Source organism: Aethalodelphis obliquidens, unplaced genomic scaffold (assembly GCF_003676395.1).
Source record: "Aethalodelphis obliquidens isolate GAN/ISIS:26980383/991018 unplaced genomic scaffold, ASM367639v1 scaffold50, whole genome shotgun sequence".
NCBI lineage: Eukaryota > Metazoa > Chordata > Mammalia > Artiodactyla > Delphinidae > Aethalodelphis > Aethalodelphis obliquidens.
The window spans coordinates 2,670,858-2,696,368 of record NW_020837994.1 but is presented as its reverse complement, the minus strand read 5'-3'; the positions used below and the strand labels follow the sequence as shown (position 1 = coordinate 2,696,368).

General features: G+C 47.8%; 1 protein-coding gene across 1 annotated transcript in view; it reads left to right on the top strand.

Moving 5' to 3' along the window:
* Positions 1–25,511, top strand: part of MAP6 (microtubule associated protein 6) — a 79,190-nt gene that overhangs the window by 45,998 nt on the left and 7,681 nt on the right. The window contains exons 2-3 of the mRNA XM_027083423.1: positions 13,268–13,481; positions 15,786–15,982. Coding sequence (XP_026939224.1) covers positions 13,268–13,481; positions 15,786–15,982 — 411 coding nt within the window. The remainder of the gene's footprint in view (positions 1–13,267; positions 13,482–15,785; positions 15,983–25,511) is intronic.

Below are 25,511 nucleotides of genomic sequence, written 5' to 3'. Positions count from 1 at the left end.
TTATTTTTGGTGAATTGAATTTATCATTTTTAAAATTTTATTGTTTTTGCCTTTTGTGTCATATCTGAGAAATCTTGGCCTACTCCAAGGTCACAAAGATTTTCTTCCATGTCTTCTTTATGAAGTATCATTTTCAGGTTTAATTTAGTTTAGGTCTATAGTACATTTCTAATTAATTTTTGTGTGTGGTGTAAGTTAGTGGTTGAGATTAATTCTCTTTCCATATGGATATCCAGTTTTCCCAGCACCATTTGTTGAAAAGACTATCCTTTCCTCTATTGAATTACCTTAGCACCTTTGTCAAAAATAAATTGACCATATATGTGAGCAATGATATGATGGTAAATGTTTAACAACTAACTCTCTGGGAAAAAGAAGGGGCTTAATTTGTAGTGTTGGCCAATTTCCTGGTATGAATACTCTTACATGGCTCATTTCAAGCTACCAATAGTTTAACAGTCAGCTCACCAGATTCCTGAAAATTTGACAGTCAGCTCTGTAAGCCAGGATAGGCCAGCTTCAACACACTACCGTATACAAAGATCAATTTCTGAACTCTCTATTTTGTTCATATATCTATGTGTCTATTTTTATGCCAGTAACATACTTGATTACTATAACCTCATAATAAGTTTTAAAATAAGGAAATATAACTACTCAGACTTTATATTTCTCAAAAAATTTTTATCAATTCTATATCTCCTGTATTTCTATATAAACTTTAAAATCAGCTTGTCATTTTCTACAAAAACTCCTGCTGGGATCTTGATAATATTTGCTTTGAAATTTATAGATCCATTTCTAGATTTGCCATCTGAGCAATATTAAATCCTCCAGTTTATAAACATTGTATATGACTTCATTTGTTTAGGTTTTCAATTTCTCTCAGCAATATTATGTAGTTTTCAGTGTTCAGGCATTGCACTTCTTTTGTTAAACTTATTCCACAGCATTTTATTCTTTCTGATGCTGTTGTGAATGGATTTTTAAATTTTTTATTTTCTTGTTGTTTGAGACTAGTCTATAGAAATATAATTAATTTTTGTATATTCATTGTGTATCCAGTAACCTTGCTAAACTCACTCATTTGTTCTAGAACTTTTTGTAGATTCCTGATGAGTTTCTAAATGCAAGATCATGTTATATGCAAATAATGACAGTTTTACTCTTCTTTTCTAATCTATATGCCTTTAATTTCTTTATCTTGCTTTATTATACTGGCTGTGGCCTCCACTACAATGTTGAATAAAAGTGATAACAGTGGACATCCTTGCCTTATTCCTGATCTTAAGGGGAAAGCATTAAGTCTTTCACCATAGAGTATGATGGTAGTTGTAGGGTTTTGGTAGATGTCCTCTATTAGGTTGAGGAAGTTCCCTTCTATTCCTAGTTTACTGAGATTTTTTTAATCATGAAAAGGTGTTAGATTTTGTCCAACATTTTTTCTGTATCTATTAAGATGATCATATGGTTTCTGTTCTTTATTCTATGACAATGGCATATTACATTAATTTTTCTTTTTTTTTTTTTTGTATCTTAAACCAAGCTTGCATTCCTAGGATAAACTTCACTTGTTAAATCTTCTTATATGTTGCTGGATTTGATTTGCTAATCTTTTGTTAAGGGTTTTAATATCTATATTCATGAGTAATATTGGCCTGTAGTTTTCTTAAAACGTGTTTGACTGGCTTGGTATCAGGGTAATACGAGATTTTACCCATCTTAAAATGAGTTAGGAAGTGTTCTCTCGTCCTCTATTTTGAAAAGAGATTGTTAGGCTGGGTGTTTGTTTGTTTGTTTGTTTATTTTTTTGCGGTACCTGGGCCTCTCACTGTTGTGGCCTCTCCCGTTGCAGAGCGCAGGCTCCAGAAGCGCAGGCTCAGCGGCCATGGCTCACGGGCCTAGCCGCTCCACGGCATGTGGGATCTTCCCGGACCGGGGCACGAACCCGCGTCCCCTGCATCGGCAGGCGGACTCCCAACCACTGCACCACCAGGGAAGCCCTAGGCCGGGTGTTTATTTTTTCCTTAATGTTTGATAGAATTCAACAATATGAATTTTAATTCTAATGCTTGATAGAAGATCACCGGGGCTGGATTTTCTTTGTGGAAAGATTTTAAGTGACTAATTCAGTTTCTTTACTTGATATACATTTATTCAGATTTTCTATTTCTTTTTTGAGTCAGCTTTTGTGATTGGCATCTTTCTAACAATTTGTCCATTTCATCTATATCGTCAAGTTTAATGACATGAAGTTGTTCCTAGTATTTCCTTGTAATGGAGCTACACTTTAAAGAGTAACTTAGCATAGGTCTCGAGAAGTCATAAAATGATATTATCTTTAGCACCAGCTTTATTTGTTAAAAAAATATTCATCAAGTCCCTCCTATACACAGAGCAAAGAATGAGGAAACCTGGATTTACTGAGCACTTCACTGGATGTATCATACAATGTCCTTGGCACTTTTTATAGATCATCTCATAGGCGTGTCCTCCCAGAATTCTAGGTTTACCCAGAAGGAGGCAGCAGTCTTTCCCTCCTTTCAGGGCAACTCTCAGGGTTCCCATTTCCTGTCTTAGGAACCATTTTTCTGCAAGTAACGGACACAGGTCCTTGGGGACCCAACCATCCAGAAGAGAGTGGCCTCAACCAGATAACTATGGTCTTGTAGCACATCCCGCATTCCTGCGAATAATAAACGCAGACAATAATGCGAAAGTGGGGGCTAGCAAGCAAGGAAGGGGAACTGTCATTTTCTTATAACCTCTCATCTAGCTCTTACTCTTTTCTACGTGAGGTGTATTTGTATGTGCACTTACTTTAACTACCACGTTCCCCCACTCTTATCCTCCACCTCTGCCAACTGTAGGTTTCTTATTTTGGACCCTTTTTCTTCCCGACAGTTCCTAGCGTAGTGCCTGCTAGACACTGCAACCTAAATTAATTTGTGTAGAATCAAACTGACTCCTACTTTGAGCAGTTTTCATTTTTAACTATCTGTACTCATAATTCATATATATCATACTCATATATATCGTGCACATGGTTTTCTCTGTGTGAGGCGCTGTTTCCCAGGTGCACGGGGGCCTGTGAGCCCCATGCAGCCCGTGACAGACTGAGACAGCAGTTAGCTGCAGAATGAGCCATTTACCTAATGAGGGGAACCCACGTCCCGACACTTGTCATTGCCAACTGATGCCCATGCTAGATCTTTCCATGGAAGGGAAAGGAGGATGCTTTTCCTATCGTTCTCCGTTCACATTCAATAAGCTTCAAACTTTATATACTGACAAGTTTTTTGCCCAGTGTGTGCTTTCCTCATTTCAAAAAAAACTCACACATGGTGTGCATGTGTTTATTGGGTTTTAATGGATAAGAAGAGCAATCCTAAATGATTAGAATGTTGGCATTCTTTATAAGATTCCCTTTCACACAAAAGAAGCTGCAAGATGCATGCAGTACATATACATGCATAGATCATAAAACTCCTCTCTTGACCCAGTCATCTCTAGCGGGAAGAAGCAATCATCCACTCCCCCTAGAAGGAGAGAGAAGCCTCTCTAAGCCCCCTGCAACCCACCAGGCCCAGGGATGTTCTTTTCTTTTTAATCTACAAATCCTACTTCCTTTAACCAACTCCTGACAATAGCTTGGCAACCGACAGCATTCGCTGACTGCTTCCAACCTGAGTTCAATAAGGAGCCTGCTTCCCTTCTTCTAGAACACTTCAATATAACAAGTGTGGACAGGATTTTTGAACAAAGACAATGTTTCCATGGCAACATAAATTACTGATGAAAATCTACAGGAAGATTTTAAACCATTAAGATTTAAAAGGGTGGTTTTCTTCCTTCATAAAGCAGTTGAGGAATGTTGTTGAAAATTTCGTTGTCAAGAGAATGGGGAAAGAAGTATCTTTCCCAAGGACTTAGACACATAATAAATAAATCTGGGGCTTATGGGCAGAGAAGTAGAATTTATATATGATTGTAGTTGGCAATAATCTATTATTCTAAGACTCCACTTCTGTCAAGAGGAGATTTGTACTAATTAACACATGTAGATATTCTTCACAGCAGTAAAATTGTCCTTCTATACTTCTGTTTCATTGTTTCTTGTAAATGTCAGGCTTTTCCAAATGAGAAATGAAGGACCAGCCTCTGTTCTCTTCTTTTACAACACCGTCTCTCCAAGGCCAAACCCTCTCTGCATTCTCCTGATGCCTCCCCCCTTCCTCTTCTGGGACCTGGCTTCATCAATCACCCAGCTCTCTCCCGTCTTCAGTCTCTCCCTCTGTAACTGCTCTTTCAATATCTCCCCTTGAGTCACTGCAAAAAAATGTGCTTAAGTGGGACAAGGCCTTAAGGAGTGAACATCTGCTTACCGTGGGCCCTCAGTATTGGAGATTCAATTAATCAGGCATTCATTGGACACTACTTTGTTCAAGTCTAACATGAAATGCATTCAGAAATGAACCTGCCACTGGAAGCTTCTGTCCAAATTTTGTCCACATTGGGCACCAAACCGTTGACTGCAGTGGTCAGAGAGACAATAGCTGGACAGATATTTGATGTCTGTGTAATTGTTTAGACCTTCCCACTAACTGCGAGGTCAGTGAGGCTGGAGTAGCATCTGGCTTTCACACCGCATCTCCAGCCTCGTGACTGCGATGAAGAAGATGTTCAATCATTTTTCTTGAGCACGTGACTCTGTAATGAAAACCAAATACATTATGATACAGTTATCCACCAAAGACTTGGTAATTCTGACGTTCAGGTCTTCTGCTACTAATACGTTCTCATTTAACCCCACATCAATCCTGTGAAACAGGCCTTAGCAAATCCTTTCCAAATGAGCTCACTGAAGTTCAGAGCAAGTGAGGGACTGACTGGAGGGTTAGAGCCAAGACGGCACCCAGGTTTATTTTATTCCAGAGCCTGTGTTCTTGCCAGGGAACCACCGACTCTCTACTGACCCAGGTTCGATGCTTGTTCCCACCTCCCTGCCCTCGGCCTGTGCTTCCCTGAGCCCTGTCATGTGCTGTGTGCACTGAGGCATCATTTTCTCCTGTGAGGGCCTGAGTTTCTTTGTTTCTGCTTGTGACCAGGCCCCTAGGCATGTATTTCTCAACCAGCTTTGCTGCATAGGAGGTTTTGCTACCTCTAGTGAAGGCTGCAAAATGTTCCGCCTCAGGTTCTTACCACTGGAACATGACCGTCTCTATTCACCTGATACCACAGCTCTGCTGGGAACTTGAACTTCCTGGGCTCTGCTCACATCAGTGCTCTCTGCCTTGCTGACCTGAACCCTGGGTTTTTAAAACTGCTTTCAATGGGAAGAGTAATTTCTGATTGGGGTCTGTGTTAGAATTGATTGCTATGTAACAGATTACTCCACAACTTAGCAGCTTAGGCCAACAAACGTTAATGATCTCAGACAGCTTCTGAGGGCCAGCAATCCAGGAACCGCTTAGCTGGGGAGTTCTAGCTCAGGGTCTCTCGTGAGGTCCCCTGAACGCTTGCCTGGGGCTGAGGGTCCACTTCCAGGACGGCTCACTCATATGGCTTTTAGCAGGAGGCTCGGTTCCTTGCCCCATGGACCTCTGCCTAGGGGCTGTTTGAGTGTCCTCGTGATGTGGCAGCATGCTGTCCCCAGGCTGAGTGATCCAAGAGAGGGAGAGCAAGGACGAGGCTACAATGGCTTTGTGGTGCAGTCTCGGGAGCTACATACCATCACTTCCACCTTATTCTGTTTATTGGAAGCAAGTCACTAAGTCCAATCACATTCAAGGGGTGGGGGATTAAACTCCATCTAAGGGAAGAATGTCAAGGAATTTGTGGACATACTGTGAGAAGTGGTATATAGGCCATAAGATGCTCGTGTAGCAACTTTATGCCCCCTCCCTGGCTGGGGCAGCCCAGGGACTTCCTGTTTAGCTGTTCACAGGGGTGAGGTGGAGGCTGCATTCTGAATCCATGTCCAGGGCACAGTGAGGATTACACAGATGCAGAAAGACAGTCCTGACCTTCAACAAGGGCACAGTCTGGGAGGGAAGGAAGATATCTACACAGGTGGCCTAGGACAAGCTGGAAGACAGTGAGTGCTACCAAGAGATGAAGGTCAGAGGAGGAAGGCCTGATTCAGCAGTGGGCCTGGGGACTCCCTGAAGGGGAGAGCACTGGATCCTGGCACGCAAGGTCATGTAATGCTTCAGCAACTGGAGGCGTGGAGGGAGTAGCGTGCCAGAAAGGGGAACCGCACAGCAGGAAAGTGCAGTCTGTGTCTGGGGAAGGGCAGCGTGGAGTCCTCCTGGGCAGAGTCGGTGATGGTACCCGTGGCACAGTGTCGTTGTGAGGACAGTATAAGACAGTGCAGTCAGAGAACCTGACACGCAGAAAACACTCACTGATGATGTGGATGACTGATGAAGGTAGAGAAATGAGGCTGGAGTGGTCACCTGGGGCCAAGTCCCAGGGCTTTGCCTGTCATCCTAAGGGATCGTGACACGTGGCAGCTAGAAGGGACCTTAGCTGGGACTTGGTCCTTCAGGACACTGGGAACCGCTAAGGTGCTCCCATAGGGGAGAGTGTGCTCACAGCCGAGCAGATTGATCCTGCAGCATGTCTTGGGTGGGTCCAAGTGAGGAGATGGGGGCCAGGATCCTGGTGCTGTGGTCCAGGGAGAGGAGGCGTTGAGGGCCCAGGTGAGGTGGGCACAGGGGCTGCACAGGAGGAGGTGAAGGTAGAGCATTTGTTGACTCCTTTAAAAACTCTGCCTGGTCAGCACAATCTAAAAGCTCTACTTCAGCAGCTGCTCTAAGCGTGACTGTGCTGTGATTTGAAGGTCCCGAGGGAGCAGCCCAGGAACATCTTGTCCACCAAGTCCCCACACACTGAGACGGCTCACACCGGCCCAGGCTCCCCTCCATAGGTTTCTCCAGCACACAGGGGCCATCAGCAGAGTCCCGTAAGGAGTCCTTATGCCCAGACCCGAACATAGCAGTGGGGCCACTTCTCTGTGCAGTTGACTCACCCACAGAGGGACATCGTAGTCCCAAAGCCATTCTCTGCCCCTGCAGGGATTATTAGGACATCAGTGATGCCCTAAGCCTCAAGTGATGGGGTCCTTCTAGGGGACAGTGAGGCCTTGGCAATGTGGTTGGATCATCCAATCCCCATGACTTCCTTACATCCGGATACAGGAGAAGCCTTGGCGTGAGGAACAGCTCTGGGAGGCCAGCGCAGCAGCCTGCAGATGTGGAGCCTCCCAGTTTGCCCAGAGCCTCACCGTGGTGTGTACCAGACAGGCTGAAGGGCAGTGCTTTTTTGTGTCTGCTGCCAGGATCCAAAGTCGCTATGAGCTTGAGGTGGGTTACACACCCACCCCCAAGTGTGGAGAAGCAGACAGAATGAGGCCTTTGAGTCAGGCAGACTGCGGTCCAGTAACTGCCTGACTACATACTGGCTTGTACTGGCTTGGCTTGGCGTCCCTTCGTTTCTCCCTGCTCAGTTCCTCACACAGAGCATGGGGTGAATAACAGTGACCACACAGGGTGTTCAAAGGCTAAAGTAGGGTTAGATTCTTAAAGGGCTCAGCCTTTTAACAAGTAGGTGTTGGGCAAGTGTTTGTTAAGTTTTCCTCTCCTTCCCTGTCCTGATTCTCCACGGCCCCCAGCCAGCCCCTTTCCCACCTAAGGCAGCTTCGCTCAGCAGGGGCGCTAGGTGCCTCCTGTCAATCTAGGGAGGATGGATTCTGTGGAAGCTTGGGTGACTTGGCATGTTTACTTTCATGAGGGAAACTCTTCCCGACAAGAACTTAAGACTTGCGGCTCGTGGGTTTTAGGGGCGTGGTTTAAGCAGTAATAGAAGCCCCGCGTGTGAGCAGCCATCACAAGTCTCTGTAGTAGAACAGAACCCTTGATTTTCTTTGATTCTCCAAATGTTTCTTGGATGTTTTGCTCTATGCTATTCAGGGCAGCAGGGAAACACAGATAAACAGAGCTCAGTTCCTGGTGAGAATGGCCTCTGGCTAAGGCAGGAGACAAGTCTGTGAGACCATCATCATTTCAGCATGATGGGCACCGGATAGAAGCATAAGATGTTCTCTTGCCTCCGAGGAGCAAGCTCTGCACCATCTAGGCAGGCAGGAAGGGCTCAGGAGGAGGGCCAGTTGCTGACCAGAAAGGAAATCAAGTAACAGCTGTTTCTAGTAAATGCCTACTGAATGCCAAACCCTTCAATCCTGAGAGGAATGTAGGAAAGATATGGAGTGTGGCTCTCAATGATGGCCCGGGGGAGGGAAGGGTTCTGGCGGGCAGGTGAGGACTGAGGTCATCGCCCAGCCAGGCCCCTAACCTGTAGTCTGATACAGGGTAAGTTAAAGAATATCCCTCTGCAGCCACGCAAATGAGATTGGACTTGAAGGAGAGTTCTGTCATGAATTTTCTGTTGTATATCTTATCCCTCAAGAGAGACAAATGGACTCATGAAAGAATTAAAGAATGTGAAACTGCTAGGTAACCACAAAGTTGGACAGTACAGTAGAGGGTCCAGGAGCCAAGAGCTGGGAGACTTTGGGCTGAGTAATCCAGGAGGGCTTCCTGGAAGAGGAGAGCCCTGAGCTGGGCCTTGGAGAATAACTAAAATTGGGACAGTCTGAGAGGAGGAGGACACCATCAGTGGAGGAATAGGAATAGTGCTGCCTCGCTCAGAAGTGTTCAGCGGCTCCCCAGGCCTCCCACTAGCATCCAGGCATGGCATTCCAGGCTCTGTACAGCCTGCACTCTAGCTCCTGCCTGCCCGGTCACCATGCCATCCCTCCAAGAGCCCCACCCTCCTACTCCCTGAGTGGTTCAGCCGCTCTGTGAACCTGCCCCAAATACCTCACTGCTGCCTGATTCCCCCCACACACTTCTCTATCTGCATCCTTCAGTGCCCCCTTCCCCACTTCACCCCTCAGAATAAAGCATCCTTTCCCCTCTATCCTTCTGAGCTCTGTCCCATTTGCTTCATTCTGCCTTTTCTTAGGGTCACACATGGACAGACCCTGACTCACTAAACTGTAGAGACCTCAACCTTGGCTTCCTCCTCTCTGTGGGCCACATGCCATAGCCATGGCTGGAGTTTGGCAAATGCCAAACAAATGAATGAATGAATGATCAAGCTGAAATCTGGTTGCACAGAAAGGGGAATTGATGGTTACAGGGGACCATGAACTCGTGGCAAAAGGAACTGGACATGACTGACCTGAGAGTGTGGCCCATACTGCTCTGGGAGGAACATCTCAGGGCTGGGGGAGCTCAGGTATTCTCTATGCAGTCTGTCATATAAACCGTCCACAGCATTGCAGACAGCAGGCCACAGCCTGCACAAGCACCTCCAGTGAGGGCCGCCAGCACGCTGCAGCTCCAGCACATTGTCCGAGTGCAGTGGGAAGGATGTGGGCTGTGGAGCCCGACTGACCTGGGCTGAGAATCAGCTCTGCTATTTGCCAGCTGTGTGGCCTTATGCAAGCCACTTAACCTCTCTGAGCCTTGGTGACCCTCTTTCATAAAAGGGAAATAATACTGCTTCCTTTCAAAGTTGTTGTAAGGATTATAGAGAATATACAAAAGAAAAACAACCTTCCAGCTTTATAAGAGGTGACTAATGAATGGTACATAATTTTTTTATGACATATGATTAATTGCTCCATGTGGCTGGGGAAGGTTTTGTGGAGAGTTCAAAGAAAGTTCTAGGTAATAGAATTTGGGTTTAAACCTAACAGCCTGTTATAAGTACAGTGAACTTATTATGGGACTCATGAACACATCCCACGTGAAGATGATGTACCAAAGTTGTTCAAGACCAGGGTGACCAAGCTGTCCCCACAAGGACACGTCCCATGGTTAATGCTCACAGAGAGACACTTACCAGCCCACAGGGGCCGCTGCAGAGAGAGAGAGAGAAAGCTGCAGAAGCTGGCCTGGGAGAAATGACCCAGAATCAGTGCTTGGGGCCAGTGTATACCTATCTCAGCCCTCATTCTGCAAGCAGGCAGGCAGGCAGGGGTGGGAGCAGAGAATCCGGGTTTCTGCCATCGTATTTTGGGAGCCAGGTTGTTGCTGCTTTGGCTACTGGGAGATGCAGGCCAAGTATCAGGGCCCGAGGGTGGGAGGAAGGAAGGGAGTCCTGGCGCCTCAGGCAGGTAATGGGGCCCGAGCCCCAGAGGCAGCCCGGGCCAGCACTGGGCCTGTGTGTAGAGCCGAAATGGCTCAGAAGTCGGGTCACGGTAACTGGTTGAGGCTACAGAGGCGAATGGGGGGAGGAGGAGGAGGGAGGAGAGGCTCCAAGAGCAGCCTTGAAGCCGAGTAGGTGGCTGCCATTAACAGAATCAGGAGGGTCTCAGCCCTCCTCCCAAATCCCCTCTCTTCCCAGGTTCCACGGCTCAGGGGGGTAGTGTCCCCACCCACAAACCCAAATATCTCTCCAAGCCTGGCCTCCCTCAGCTCAGCCATGTTCGAGTCCCGCCCATTTCCCTCGACTCAGTGCCGTGTTCCGTCCCCACTGCCACGATCCTGGTTCAGGTCTCCGCTTTCCTCCCGGCTCACTGCACATCCCTTCTGGCCTCCCACTCCACCCCTCCCCCTCTGTCCCCATTCACACTGCTACCAAAGTTCTCTTCCCCAAGAAGAATCTGGCCACACGCATCCATGGCTTGAACTCATCTGGCAACTCTTGTTACAGTCCAGACCGTCCCCTTGACGTGGCTGGCAGGACCTTCATGACCTGCCCAGCCTCTCCTGTCCTTCCCCACCAAGCTTCAGCCCAGCCGCCCGAGCTGCCCGCAGGTCCTCCTGGGGGGCCGGGCCTCTTGTGAGCCTCTTTGTATGCCCCCCATTTTGTCTGGACACCCGCCCCGCCACGTTCGGCCGGCTCCCTGTCAATCTCCATGACTCCTTCCAGAACCCGCCCCCCAACTCCGGGCTGGTGCAGGAGCTCCTCCCCTGTGCTCCCCACTCCCTCCTCCTTCATGGAGCCTATCTTATTGTCCTGGAGTAAACTCCAGTCCCTCCCTCTCCCACACCTTGAGTTCATCCTGCCAGGCAGACCTTAAGCACTCAGTAAATGTTTTATAAGCGAATGAATAAATGAATGAATGAATGAGCGCAATGGAGCAGTGAGGGAATCCAAGAAGAGTAGACAACTTGGCAGGGGAGACAAGATGATTTGGTTCTAGGGATGCTGAGTTTGAATTGGTGGGGCATTTAGAAGTAGGCCCAACTGCACTGGAAAGGCAAGTCTAAAGCTTCGGGAGGATCTCTTAAGAAACTGTGGTCAGTCTGCTCACACATGAGCCAGTGCCCCTCAGGAGCTCAAATGACCAGGATATGGCTCAGTGTCACCAAACCAGCTTTATCAACTCAGAGGCCCTCAGAGCCTGAAGGGCATTATAAGGACATTGTCTGGTCAATTCTTTTTTTAACAGATGAGGAAACTAAGGCTCAGAGAGGGGAGGGGCCTGCTCAGCATCTACCTAGAGGCAGAGCTAGGGCTAGAATTCGTGTGTCTCCTTGGCAGCCTGAGCTCTCTCTACTGTCCCCTGTGGCCTGTTGTTTGTGGCACGCATGTCTGAGCCCTGAAGGAGGGAGTTACCATGAGGATGAGAGAGGGTGCTGGAGAGCCTCACTCCACAGATATTCGTACACTGGCTCTTCCTTTCCCATAGCACAGCTTCTCATGGCCCCAGATCAGGGTAGACTGATAAAGACCTCAGAGCCACAGAGCTTATGTGTTGGATGTCTTGCACTCAACAAACAGGATGGACCCTGTGGCCTACATCAGCAGCGACATTTATTTTACCCTGTTTTGAACACTGTCACCATCTACTCTCCAGTCCTGTAACAGATCAGATATGGCTCATTAGAAACCAGGAGAGAGATTGCTATGAAGAAGCAAACTGACACACTGACTCAAAAAACACCAAATAGGGATCATTTAGGGTAAGGACCAATAGCCATTCACACCAAACCCACCAAGACTCTCTTACACATCATGTATCCCAACACAAGTCCCCATGGTGATATCCGGTTGTGTTCAGTACATCTTGCTTATTTATGACCTGCAGGCATTTAGACATTTCATAAGGATTTTCATCTAAAGTGATTGAGATTGTTAAGGTTCAGGTAGCACAAGAAGCAAGCCCTCTGCTATTTTGAAGAGAAGTATTAACTTTAAAGATTCAGGGTTACGGAGCATCTTCATCATGACAAAGGAAGGAACAGAACTGGCTTTTTGTTTGTTTGTTTTGTTGGTTAGTTGTGGGGTTCTTTTGTAGAGTTCTTTTTTTTTTTAACATCTTTATTAGAGTATATTTGCTTTACAGTGGTGTGTTAGTTTCTGCTGTATAACAAAGTGAATCAGATATATGTATACATATATCCCCATATCTCCTCCCTCTTGCATCTCCCTCCCTCCCACCCTCCCTATCCCACCCCTCTAGGTGGTCACGAAGCACCGAGCTGATCTCCCTGTGCTATGCGGCTGCTTCCCACTAGCTATCTGTTTTACATATGGTAGTGTATATATGTCCATGCTACTCTCTCACTTTGTCCCAGCTTACCCTTCCCCCTCCCCATATCCTCAAGTCCATTCTCTACGTCTGTGTCTTTATTCCTGTCCTGCCCCTAGGTTCTTCAGAACCTTTTTTTTTTTTCTTAGATTCCATATATATGAGTTAGCATACAGTATTGGTCTTTCTCTTTCTGACTTACTTCACTCTGTATGACAGTCTCAAGGTCCATCCACCTCACTACAAATAACTCAATCAGAACTGGCACTTTTTCGTTTGGCCACAACGTACCAGGCACAATGTCCAACACGTTGTCTCACTTAACAGTCACAGCTCTCTAACCTCACACACAGCAGCATTCGGTCATATGTGTTGAACTCATAAATGACTGAATGGATTGAGTTTTTTCAGCCTCATGTTAGGTATTGTGAAAATGAGGCCTAAAGATGAGAACTGCCTGTCCATGGTCACACAGTGGGAGCTGGGAGCCCGTGCTCTTTCTCTGAACTACTGCTGCTGTTGTCACAACCTGCCTCGACCGGGCAGGAAGGAACACTTACACTTACGCAGGAGGAGAGAGTGAGTTCACTCTTCAGCCACACATCAGTCAGCCCGACAAGCACTCACTGAGAACCCGCTGCGCTCACCGCCCTGTGTGAGAGCACTGCTTCTGGATATAGGATGTATCATATCACTGAGGCTTTCTTTGATTTGCAGGAATGAGTTCAGAGCATGGACTGACATCAAGCCCGTGAAACCCATAAAAGCCAAGCCCCAGTACAAGCCCCCGGATGATAAGATGGCTCATGAGACCAGCTACAGCGCCCAGTTCAAAGGCGAGGCCAATAAGCCAACCCCAGCTGACAATAAGGTCATTGATCGCAGAAGAATACGCAGCCTCTACAGCGAGCCCTTCAAGGAACCGCCAAAGGTGAGACTGAACTTCTGGGGACCCATCAGCACTGTCTGGCATGGAGGGGTTAACTGCAGCAGAGATTGGTGGGGTGGGGAAGCGGGTACTGCCAACTCTGGCCCCGCCCCCAAGGGCTTCTTTAAAGCCCCTCCTTTCCTTCACAGCACACAGAGACAGAGGGCCTTCTTACCAGGGACCTTTGCTAAATTCAAAGTGAATTTTTAAAGGAACATTACCTAAAATGAAAACAGCTTAAAGACTGGTAGGCTTCCAGAGAACTAGCTTCTGATTTTGAGAAACGCCCCCCCAAAAATGGCAGAAAATCTCACATGAGCCCGAAATCCCCTTGTCTTAAAATAACTGTGCTTTTGCCCCTGAAGTGCTGACCCAGCCTTGGAGGCTTCCTTGCCTGACTTCTTTCCCACCCAGCCCCTGCCTCATCCTCAGCTCCAATCACTGGACACTTCTTTACCTCCCAAATCCCTAAACATCACCTGCCTTTTGTTATCCTTTCCCTCCAGCCAGCAGCAATTCTCAGTCTGTCACATCAGCTGCAAGATGTGTTCCAAGTAATTTGCTACTATAATAAACAGTTTGTGAATGATTTTCATTCCTAAGTAAGTTACAGTGGATTCAGGGATTTTCCAGTGACATCAGAGCTTTGCCTTATTTGCATCGCAATATGCATTCATGAGAGGGAGAATCATGTTGGAGACTCTGCTGCTGAGGCGGGAATCATACATGCATAGCTTATTCTATGATGTCAAGCCATACGGAATTGTGCAATTATCAGCTCTCCTCTCTATAATAGCAGTAAAAGTCTGAAAACCTAAGAGCCTTTGCTCTGCTTTGCCCTAAAGTCCTGCAGTCAAGTGGAGTCTCCTCTTTGGCCCAGGACTGGTTTACAGGTAAGGCAACTACCCAACCCAGTTTGCCTAGACTACTCCAGGTGAAGCATTGAAAATTCCATATTCCATGAAAGCCCTCAGTCCTGGGCAAACCAGGACGATCGGTTACCTTATTTCCAGGTCAGGGGTGACTTGAAAACCCCTAGACTTCATTGAGTGGATGACCCAGCCTGTGAGGCCCAACATCATCTCTGTCCACCTTCCACAGATGAAGTGGGACCCAGGACATGGGGTTGACTTTGGACAAAAGAAGATTCAAGTAGAGGAGCGAGGGAAGATTGGGGAACGTAAATCCAGAGGTGGGTGGGAGGAGGGTGGCATATTGAGGCATCATACCCAGTGGCCCAGAGTTCTTGAAAAAGAGAAGAAAAGACCATCTTGCAGGAATGAGGGGGCAGAACTGGCAGGAGGTAGCTTGGGGAGAGGGAAGTGGGCTTGAACAGCAGCCCTGGGGAAGACCGTCTGGGAAGCCAGCCAGAGGGGAGGAGGGGATGGCTGGACAGCGCTGAAGGGCTCACTGGGCGAGACTGCCCGCCCAAGCCTCTCAGTGAGGACGTTTGTGCACAGGAGCTCAGAAACAGGAAAGGCCGGCTCCTGCTGTGGTAGTAAACCGCCCAGAATCTCAGTGTCTTCCATCAACGAAGTTTATTTCTTTTTTATTTTTTGCGGTACGCGGTCCTCTCACTGTTGTGGCCTCTCCCGTTTTGGAGCACAGGCTCCGGACGCGCAGGCTCAGCGGCCATGGCTCACGGGCCCAGCCGCTCCGCGACATGTGGGATCTTCCCGGACCGGGGCACGAACCCATGTCCCCTGCATCGGCAGGCGGACTCTCAACCGCTGTGCCACCAGGGAAGCCCAACCAAGGTTTATTTCTTACCAGTATGGGCCCACCGTGGGTGGGCTGCAGCTCTCTTCCTCGGCACCTCTTTCATCTAGAACTCAGGGTGAAGAGCAGCCTCTCTGTGGCAGAGGAAAGGGGCACATTGGGAAGCACAGGCTGACTGTTGATCTTCTGTCTGGAGGCGACCCATCACCTCTGCTCACATCTCATTGCCTAAAGCCACTCACGTGCCTGCCTGAGTTGAGCAGGATGGTGAGGTACAGTCCTCCCGCGGGCAGGGGCAGCAGGGAGTGCATCACAGAACACAGTCCACCTGGTGGGGCCCGGGACGCAAGGGCTGGCGGCGGGAGCCAGTGTGGCCAGCGAGAGGGCGGCCAGAACGGCTGACTGGGGGCTTCAGAGGGGAGATGCCGGATGCCCTAGCGTCCCTGAAGAGGCTTTACACGCCACGCCCCTCCGAGTCCTGTGTTGTTACTGTTATCCTTTCACTAATCACGTCTTCTCTCTAAATTCGTCCTCCTACTCCCTCCCCTTCTGTGTTTCTGTTCGCCGTCTGTCTGTCTCTCCGTGCAGGTGGAGAAACCTAGTCTCCAGAGTTCCAAACCAAAAAAGACCTCAGCGAGCCATAAGCCCCCGAGGAAGGCCAAAGACAAGCAGGTGGTGTTGGGCCGGGCCTCCAAGAAAAAGAGCGCGGAGGGCGCCAGCGCTGCCCCGCCTGCTGACAAGGAGCAGAGCGCAGAGATGAACAATAAGCTGGCTGAGGCTAAAGAGTAATGCACTGCACTTCCCTTGCTTCTTCTCTTCCTTTTCTTTTTTCTTTTTCACTAACCAACAAAAAAGGCCACAAAATTGATTAGAGGCTTCCCATCTGCATGGGTCCTGAACGTCCTAGGAGCTCTTTGGTTTCTTTGAACAGACGGATCCCGTTTCAGAGACTGGGCGGCCTGCCTCCTGTGCAGATCTAGAGCAGGTCTGCACCACGGGCCCCTGGACCAGCCAGAGCCTGTGTGCAGGGAGGTGCCTCCTGGCGGGGGAGAATATACCTGCCGAGGGAGGGAGGCCCGGGGACCACAGGGGAACCGTCCTGGCGGTGCTTAGACATGAATGTAGGGCGTCCCTCTCCTGTTCCTCCCCAGGGTCTGTGCCAGTGATCAATTTTGAACTTTAGGTAAAAGTGTTCTTTTCCAAAACTCACGCGCTATAGAAGCTTGACCTGGGCTTCGGCAATTGACAAAATTTGTGGAAATATTTAACAAGCAAACAAAAATATTCTGGCCTTCATGTCAATAAAATGAGTTGCGTCTGTTAAGTTTAAGTAATTTTTTCATAGACTCTTCTGTTAGAAACACGTGACTGCATTTCGTTTCCTATCAGTGGGCTTTAAATCGTATACCAAGTAAATGATGTGCCACTGATGACCAAAACTAGGCCAGGGCAGAAAGGTTAGGTGTTGTAGGTACACTCCAGACATCATAGGAAGATGATGAAAATGAGGAGATTGTTTTCCTGTTAACTCTCCGCCTATCCAGTGCTGCAGATTTTGCAAAGTGACTGGTTACAGAGGACTGAGGAAGAAAGTTCAAGGTGTAAAGATAGTGTGTTTAGAATGTGGCTTTCTTGCTTCTGAGAAACACACAGCAGGAAGCAGATGTAGTGGCTACTGTGACAATGTTTACTGTTCCTGCCTGGGCTCTGCTTGCTCTGTTCCTCAGAGAGGACAGGAGATGCTGAACTTCAGGTTATGGGAAATTTCTGTGACTTAGCCTAAGACGAGGACAGTTCCCTGCTATGTGATTAGCAAGCATTTTTGACCTCATTTCTGAATAAAAGCAGCTCTCCCTGCATTGTGTGTCTCGTGTCTGTGTGGCCAAGCTGCCAGTGGCAGCAGTGCCACCTTAGCTGTGCTAGAGTTGTGCTGTAGGCATTAGCCAGGGAGCTGTGGAAAGACCCCACATACCTACTAGAAAAATTACATTTGCAAACCCCGTGGCGGCGTGTAGGTTGCGCAGTACTCTTTATTTCCCACATCCCCAGGGTGCTTCCTGTCGCCGTCATTCTGAAATCGCTGGGCTGTTGTGTGACACCAGCCTCTGCTCAGGCGTACTTTTCTTTTGTAATAAAAGTGGTAATGAGTGAAGTTCTCACGGTTCCCTACCTCAAAAGTCCCGTTAGGTCCTTCAAGTTGGAGGAAATAGAGCCTCCACAAGCTCTCTCATCTTCTGACCATTCAGGCAGCAAAATCCCCATTTACACCATTTTCTTTGTCACCTTTGGGCTGATTGAGAAGTCTCTTGCAAATTAATTGAGCCTGTGCTATGCAGGCCCTATTTCCTAAGAGGACAGAACCTGCAGAAAGGAAGCGCTTGGCCAGGCCTCTCTGCCATCTTCCTTTCCGTCCCAGGGAAGGAACTGTGAGGAAGAAGTACCGAGGAAGGTAGAAAACGTTAGTGAGTTTCAGTGTTTATGGATCACAGATTTTGATGCCTAGCTGGAAAGGGCTAGAGTAGATCTCGGTACTGATTCAGGTATTTGCTATCTGATCTTAACGATAATCTCATGCTGAGAGCTCGGTCAGCATGATCTTAACTTTGTCCGGAGAATCTGCCAACGTATGTTCGTTCTCTTGAGATCTGGCATTCGTCAGACATGTTGATGTTAGCCACGATTTGGATTTCTCCGTAGAACAGTCATCTGTTTTTTTGCAGATCAAGTAAATCAAACTTTACGACGCACAGGGGACCATTCACTCAACATTCGCTCATTGGATGCCTGTGTGCCCGACACGGGGCCAGCTGTAGTGGGTAGCGTGTGTAAATGTCTCCACCACAGCACAACCAGGATACGTAGGACTCCACCCCTGTGTCTGATTCGAGTTTGTGTTGCCCCAATTGTAGAGTTAACCACCCACCTTGTGGCCCCAGGCACTGAGTTTCTTCCCTGCCCCACCTGACGCTTTAGATGACCTGTAGGATGTCCTTTCAGGCCTTTAGTCTCCCCATCTTTTTAGTGCCTCCAACTGAGAAAACCCTGTTGGTAGTTCGCTTTGACTCTTGAATGTGTCACTTCACTGGCAAGAAACCTCCTTTGATTTCTACTGTTTACAAATAAAACTCAGCCGGTCTAGTTCTGCATCCCAAACGCGCTGACTGAAACTGATTTCAGTTTCACAAGCAGTGTTTTAGTGTTGCCTTTCTGAAGGTGGCCAAGCTTCAAATGCCTGTTCGCCCCATTTTTGTACACTTCCCTGTGGTTCCCTGAACTCCCCTGACAAAAGAGCTAGGACTGAAGCTTTCTCACCTTCTGCTTCACTCACCTGCAAAGATGATCCCTAAAGCTGTGCGTTGGGTCCTTAAAGCTTTTTGTTATCTGCTGGTGCTCCCGTTACGCCTTTGCCTCTCTCAAGGCAGACCGGAAGTGTCTAATTACGATTTTGTGGCCTGGGTTTTGTTGCGAACCACAGATTGTCTATGTATGTGTAGCGCACACCTCTCTTGGTGCTATTTCATTCCTGCTGTTAGTAAGAAAATGACAAAAATATTCATGTATAGCCAATTGATTGTGACGTGCTTGTGGTCTGTGCTTGCTCAGAAAAACAAACAAACAGTTTTTCCAATTATAAATAAATGCTAAAGACGAACACCACTTTCTTGATCTTATTTCCTTGGTAAGGCCCAGCTGAGTAGGTGAAGGAACCAACTTTTGCCATTTGAGCCGCTCTCCACGAGATGAGCTGCACCCTGCAGTTTCTCTGGGGTTCTCCGTAACGCAGCTTGACTCTTTTAGATACTTGCCTCTCAGATACTAATTGCAAGCAGTCAGAGCTAAGTGTTGGGAAAGGCGACGATGGACCGGGAGACCCAGTGGCCAACAAGGTAGTGTAACGATCTGATCCCATGTAGCTGGGGGTGAGTGGCCAGCACCACCTCGCCACCCTGGGAGGCTGGCCCCCGACCTCCACCCTCTTCCCGTCAACCCGCAGGACTGTCTGTGATGGCTTTTCTTCTCCCAAGAGATGGCAGAGATGCCTTCACTTATTTAATCTGGTCACTGTGGAGGCTCCACGCTCAGGGGCTGGCTCACTGTGTGGGTGATGGCGTGACGGTCGGGTGTGTGCCTAACACGGGGGTGTGGAAGCCGCCGTAAGGGAGTCCAAACAAGGTAACAACAGGCCAGGGAGCTGGGAGCTCAGATGGAAGACAGGATTCTTCCCACCGGGAGTGGGGAATCTGTAGTCTTCATGGGGGGAAGCTTGGCGAGTGGGTGGCATGTGGGTATGCGGGGCATGCAGGGGCAGGCCTACAGGCAGGAGAGCAGAAGGGTGGGCACCTCAGAGCCGGGGCCGAGGGTGCCCACTTGGATGTCCTTCTGCTGGAATGGGAGACAAAAGATTCTGTCCTTTGGGATCCCGCTTCCTTTTGCCAGTGCATGTTGACTGAATACCTCTCATGTGCCAGGCATTGTGCTTGGAGCAGAGAAGCAGGATGGCTGAGACCCCACCTCCAATCACAGTGAAACGTGAAGAAGGAGTCTGTTCTAGCAGATTCTGTGGGTCAGGGAGGACCTCAGTGGATGGGCAGGTGGCGACCAAGTGAACAGAGCCGGGTGGGGGGCGGCCAGTCATGACAGGCAGAAGGGCTGCAGGAGCAGAGATGTGGGAGCCCAATGCCAGGTGAGCTCAGTCCTTGGGAGGGTCAGGGTGCCGTGGACGTCCTGGTGCTGTCGGGGGTGGGGTGGGGAGGTCACTAACCAGGGTCTCTATTCACACCCCCAGCTGTACCCCACCTGCGCATGCTCCTGCCATCGTGCTTCTCACCCTCACCCGCAAACCGGGCACCAGCCACAGGTCCTCTCTTGCTCTAGGCTGGGAGCTAGGCTGGGACTCATTCTGTTGCTGTTTCTCAAAATCTGGACTTTGCGTAGGAGCCGTGGTAGGAATAATCAAGGATCATGTATGTGGAACAAAACACTATATATTTGTTTTCCAGATGAACAGAAAGCATTCCACCCACCTGCCTGCTTTTGTATGAGGCAGAAAATGCAAAATACTGTCCAATAATAAAACATACCTAAAAGTATATTATTAGCTCTCTTTTGATCAGTTAAGAATTGTTTGATCAAAACTAGGGATTGAGAGATGAAAAGACAGGAGAAGTAGAAACAGGCAAAGAGAGAAGACACCCAGAAAACACACATGTATGAAGACACTGAGAATAACCCAGGAGAAGGTGAGATGCACTCAGAATCAAAGGGCAAGAATGGGCCGCGGAGAAGCAGGAAGGTGGGAACCACCCCGTGGTCAGGCTCACCTGGAGCCTCAGCCTCACTTCCGCTGTGCTCCCTGATGCTGCCCAAGCCCAGGAGGCGAATCTCCACCCCTCACTATCATCACCTCCCTGAAACAGCAAATGGAGTCAAAACCAGCCTCTAGTTTTAAAATAGGTCCCCACTGCTACATTCATTATAAGCGTAGTTTAATCCTTCCTTAGAGTTTCTGTTCTTAGTGAAGTTCTTCCCTCATTTTTTTTTTTTCCACTAGGGTTTACAAATGCACAGCCTGCTTCCCATAGATTCAGGGAGTGTCAAGCGGACGCCCTCTGTGTGCGGACTCCCTCCATGTGCATCATGGTTTCAAGGCCCTCTCCCTGCTAAAATGCTTAGAGCAGTTTACATTTTCAGGACCTCAGGTATAAAACGTTTCTTTCAGGATGTAGACCGTGGACGATCTACAGTTAAGGGGAGACCTAGAGCAGCCCCACCGGAGGCCCACAGGGCAGGGACAGCAGCAGGGACAGCCGAGCCGAGACAGGAGAGGCAGCTGTTTCCAACCAATGGAACCAACCCTGCTCGGCTTCCCCTCGTGCAGAACCCGGCACGTGATCCCAAGCTCTCCATCCCACTGCCACTGATGCATCGATCCTCATGACACCTAGATCATCCTAGAATAGCTCTAATAACAGAGTTGCCATCCTTACATATTTTCTTCCTTAGCATGTGAGTACGGGTTAACAGTGGCGGTGCCCATAGGCCTTTACCAGGTTCATGGATGGACGTCGGTGGCAGCTATGCCAGTCTGTGTCTTTCACTAAACACAGACTGTCCTCCTCTAAAAATTGGGACACGAATACCCACCTCATATGAGAGGAGTGAGGATGAAATGACTTGATGGCTATAGGAAACCCATAGCGGACACTAAATAGAGCCCATTTCAGGCCCCTCTGCCTTCCCTGTACAGTACTTGAAAGGTCTGTGTTCTCTGTCTTTTTGATAATTACTCTGACAATAGATGAAGCTGATCGAGGCAAACACTGATCAAGAAGAACACTTTTAAAGAATCCCAGCTACTGAATTACCTTGAGTTCACAAACCTAAGCAATAATATTCTAAGGATTTATAACTACCGATTGCTTACGAAGCCTTTCTTTCTGTGCAGTCCCGCTGAGCCCTCCTGATGCAGTGGAGCAGGTGTTTGCACCAGGTGACAGACAGGCGAGGGAAGCTCAGGGAGGAGGGTATGTGCCAGCTGCACCTGGCTGCTCCACAGCCTGGGCCGCTTCTCCCTTTCACCCAAGGGAGGAGGCCGGCCTGAAGGGAGTCAGGTTTCAGATGAGTTGGACTCCTAAGCTATATCCTCACCTCGAGGTGCCCTGTCTGCTTGGGCAAACTGCAGGCTCACCTAGGATCCCCTCTAAGTCTTGGGAACCAGATACAAATGAGGGGAAGTAAGAGTTGGGTCAGGTTTTCACACACAACTGGCTCAAACCTCCTGAATGAATTGACCAATTGTCTCAGCCAAATATATAGGTTTTCTCCTTTGGGTGCTAAATTAACTGACTGGGTTACTGAATACAGAATGATCCAACTGTTTTCATTCATAAGAAATATACTTGGTACTAGAGATACCAAGATAAAACAGGTGCCCAAACCTGACACTGGAGGTGTTGGATCAGAGACCGCCAGCTTGTGCATTTTATTTCAAACAGTGGAACCGAGCTTAACTCTCTGTCCCTTGTCCTCATATAAGTGGCCCTCAGTCGCTTGTTAATTTGGTATTGTGTATATCTATTTCAACCTGGACATCTTACCTGGGGCCAAGGGAGCTTCAGATGCTGAGATACGCAAATTACCGCCACTGGTACTGGTTTAAGCTGCCAGAGGGATCTTTAGAACATGCAGTTCTGACCATGTCACGCCCTGCTTTAAACCGTCCGTGGGTTCCTCTCTCGGCCTGCAGAAGCTTATGTCTGCTCAGCGCACCATGCTGCTTCTCACCTCCATGCTTTACCCACGCTCACCCACCTGCTCAGATTGCCCTTCTCCTGCTTCTCCACCTGGCTAACTCATCCTTCAAGACTCCGCTCAGGGGACAGCTCCAGGAAGCCTTTCCCGCACCTCCCAGGCTGGGTAAGATGCTCCCTGTGTGTTCTTCATCGTGGAACTTAGCACACGTACTGTGTCATCTGCTCATATGTGTGTGTGTGTCCCCCCCACCACTAGACTATGCTCCCCCAGGGCAAAGACTCTGTCCTTCTGCTCATCTTTGTAGCCCTAGCTCCCAGCCCATTGTCTTCCACAGATAATGTCTTCTAAAGTGTTTGCTGAATGAACAGTGAGCGAATGAATGACTGATGATATCCACCATCTGCCTCCATAGGCACCACTGAGCCTCCGCAAGGCTTTATTCTGCCTAGTAACTGGCTCTGCTCACAAGACAGGGCTGGTTTCAAGAAAGGTCACGGCAACGGCTGAGCACAGAGGAGTCAACCGCTGCTTTTATAATGGCCAGCCTCTGGGCCAGCCTCCTCTGTACGTCATGTGGCCACTTTTTCTAAACAGTCCTGACTTCATAAAATCATAGACTCGTGGTTAGAGGGTAATCTTAAGAGGCTGGCTGAGCCCAGCCCCTGCCCAGTGCAGAGGTACTAACTCCGTGATGGCAGAGGCATCCTCCAGGGGCATGTCTTAGCAACAAGGGCTGGGAATTAGAGCCAGCAGGCCTGGTTCTAAATCCAAGCTCTACTAGTTAGTAGCTGTGTAACCTTGGCTGAATTTCTTACTTTCTTTGAGCCTCAAAGAAATAACAAGAATACAAGTATCAACAACTACCCAGATCTATATGACTCCCAAATTCAGAAGGTAGGAGTTTGGTCAGCAAGGAATATAGTGTGACCTGAATCTGTTTGGTTCCAGAGTGTGGGTAGCAGGTGGTAAGAGGTCTGATCACAGAAAATCCTGTTTGTGATTCAGACCCGTAAGACTGCATACGAAGGCCTCTGTGAACTGTAAGTGGAACACCCTTGTCACAGTTCACTTTATGGGTAATTTGCTCACCACCACTTCCCAGTTACTTACCACCCTTAGTCCCAACGGAGTGGTGGTGGCTGGAGCTACACGTGGCAAAGCCACTCTCTCTGCCACACAACAGCTTGAGATGATGCCCCTCTAGTACTGGCTCTTGCTGCCCCTCGCCTTCCCAGCCCTTCCCCAGCCCCTCCTCCCTGAGCACCTTATTAATCAACCTCCTGGTGCAGATTCCATTTCTGCAATTACACGGTCATTTTCATCGATCCCCTCTGGACACACCAAACCGATTTTTGATTAATGGCTCAAGATCCCATCCTTTGCTTTAGATGGGGTAGGGGGAAGGACAAAGATTGATTTGCAAGTTCCCAGGTAGACAAGGACTGAGCCATTACTGTCTAGCAGCCTTAGTCCAGCACTTCACTTTTTTTTTTTTTTAACATCTTTATCGGAGTATAATTGCTTTACAATGGTGTGTTAGTTTCTGCTTTATAACAAAGTGAATCAGCTATATGTATACATATATCCCCATATCTCCTCCCTCTTGCGTCTCCCTCCCTCCCACCGTCCCTATCCCACCCCTCTAGGTGGTCACAAACCACCGAGCTTATCTCCCTGTGCTATGCAGCTGCTTCCCACTAGCTTTCGGTTTTACATTTGGTAGTGTATATATGTACATGCCACTCTCTCACTTTGTCCCAGCTTACCATTGCCCCTCCCCATGTTCTCCAGTCCATTCTCTAATAGGTCTGTGTCTTTATTCCCATCCTGCCCCTAGGTTCCTCATAACCATTTTTTTTTATATTTCGTATATATGTGTTAGCATACGGTATTTGTTTTTCTCTTTCTGACTTACTTCACTCTGTATGACAGACTCTAGGTCCATCCACCTCACTACAAGTAACTCAATTTCGTTTCTTTTTATGGCTGAGTAATATTCTATTGTATATATGTGCCACATCTTCTTTATCCATTCATCTGTCGATGGACACTTAGATTGCTTCCATGTCCTGGCTATTGTAAGTAGAGCTGCAATGAACATTGTGGTACATGACTCTTTTTGAATTACGGTTTTCTCAGGGTATATGCCCAGTAGTGGGATTGCTGGGTCATATGGTAGCTCTATTTTTAGTTTTTTAAGGAACCTCCATACTGTTCTCCATAGTGGCTGCATCAATTTACATTCCCACCAACAGTGCAAGAGGGTTCCCTTTTCTCCACACCCTCTTCAGCATTTATTGTTTGTAGACTTTTTGATGATGGCCATTCTGACTGGTGGGAGGTGGTACCTCATTGTAGTTTTGATTTGCATTTCTCTAATGATTAGTGATGTTGAGCATCCTTTCATGTGTTTGTTGGCCATCTGTACGTCTTCTTTGGAGAAATGTCTATTTAGGTCTTCTGCCCATGTTTGGATTGGGTTGTTTGTTTTTTTGACATTGAGCTGTATGAGCTGCTTGTAAATTTTGGAGATTAATCCTTTGTCAGTTGCTTCATTTGCAAATATTTTCTCCCATTTGAGGTTTGTCTTTTCATGTTGTTTATGGTTTCCTTTGCTGTGCAAAAGCTTTTAAGTTTCATTAGGTCCCATTTGTTTATTTTTGTTTTTATTTCCATTTCTCTAGGAGGTGGGTCAAAAAGCATCTTGCTGTGATTTATGTCATAGAGTGTTAATGCCTATGTTTTCCTCTAAGAATTTGATAGTTTCTGGCCTTACATTTAGGTCTTTAATCCATTTTGAGCTTATTTTTGTGTATGGTGTTATGGAGTGATCTAATCTCATACTTCTACATGTACCTGTCCAGTTTTCCCAAGCACCATTTATTGAAGAGGCTGTCCTTTCTCCACTGTACATTCCTGCCTCCTTTATCAAAGATAAGGTGACCATATGTGTGTGGGTTTATCTCTGGGCTTTCTATCCTGTTCCATTGATCTATATATCTGTTTTTGTGCCAGTACCATACTGTCTTGATTACTGTAGCTTTGTAGTATAGTCTGAAG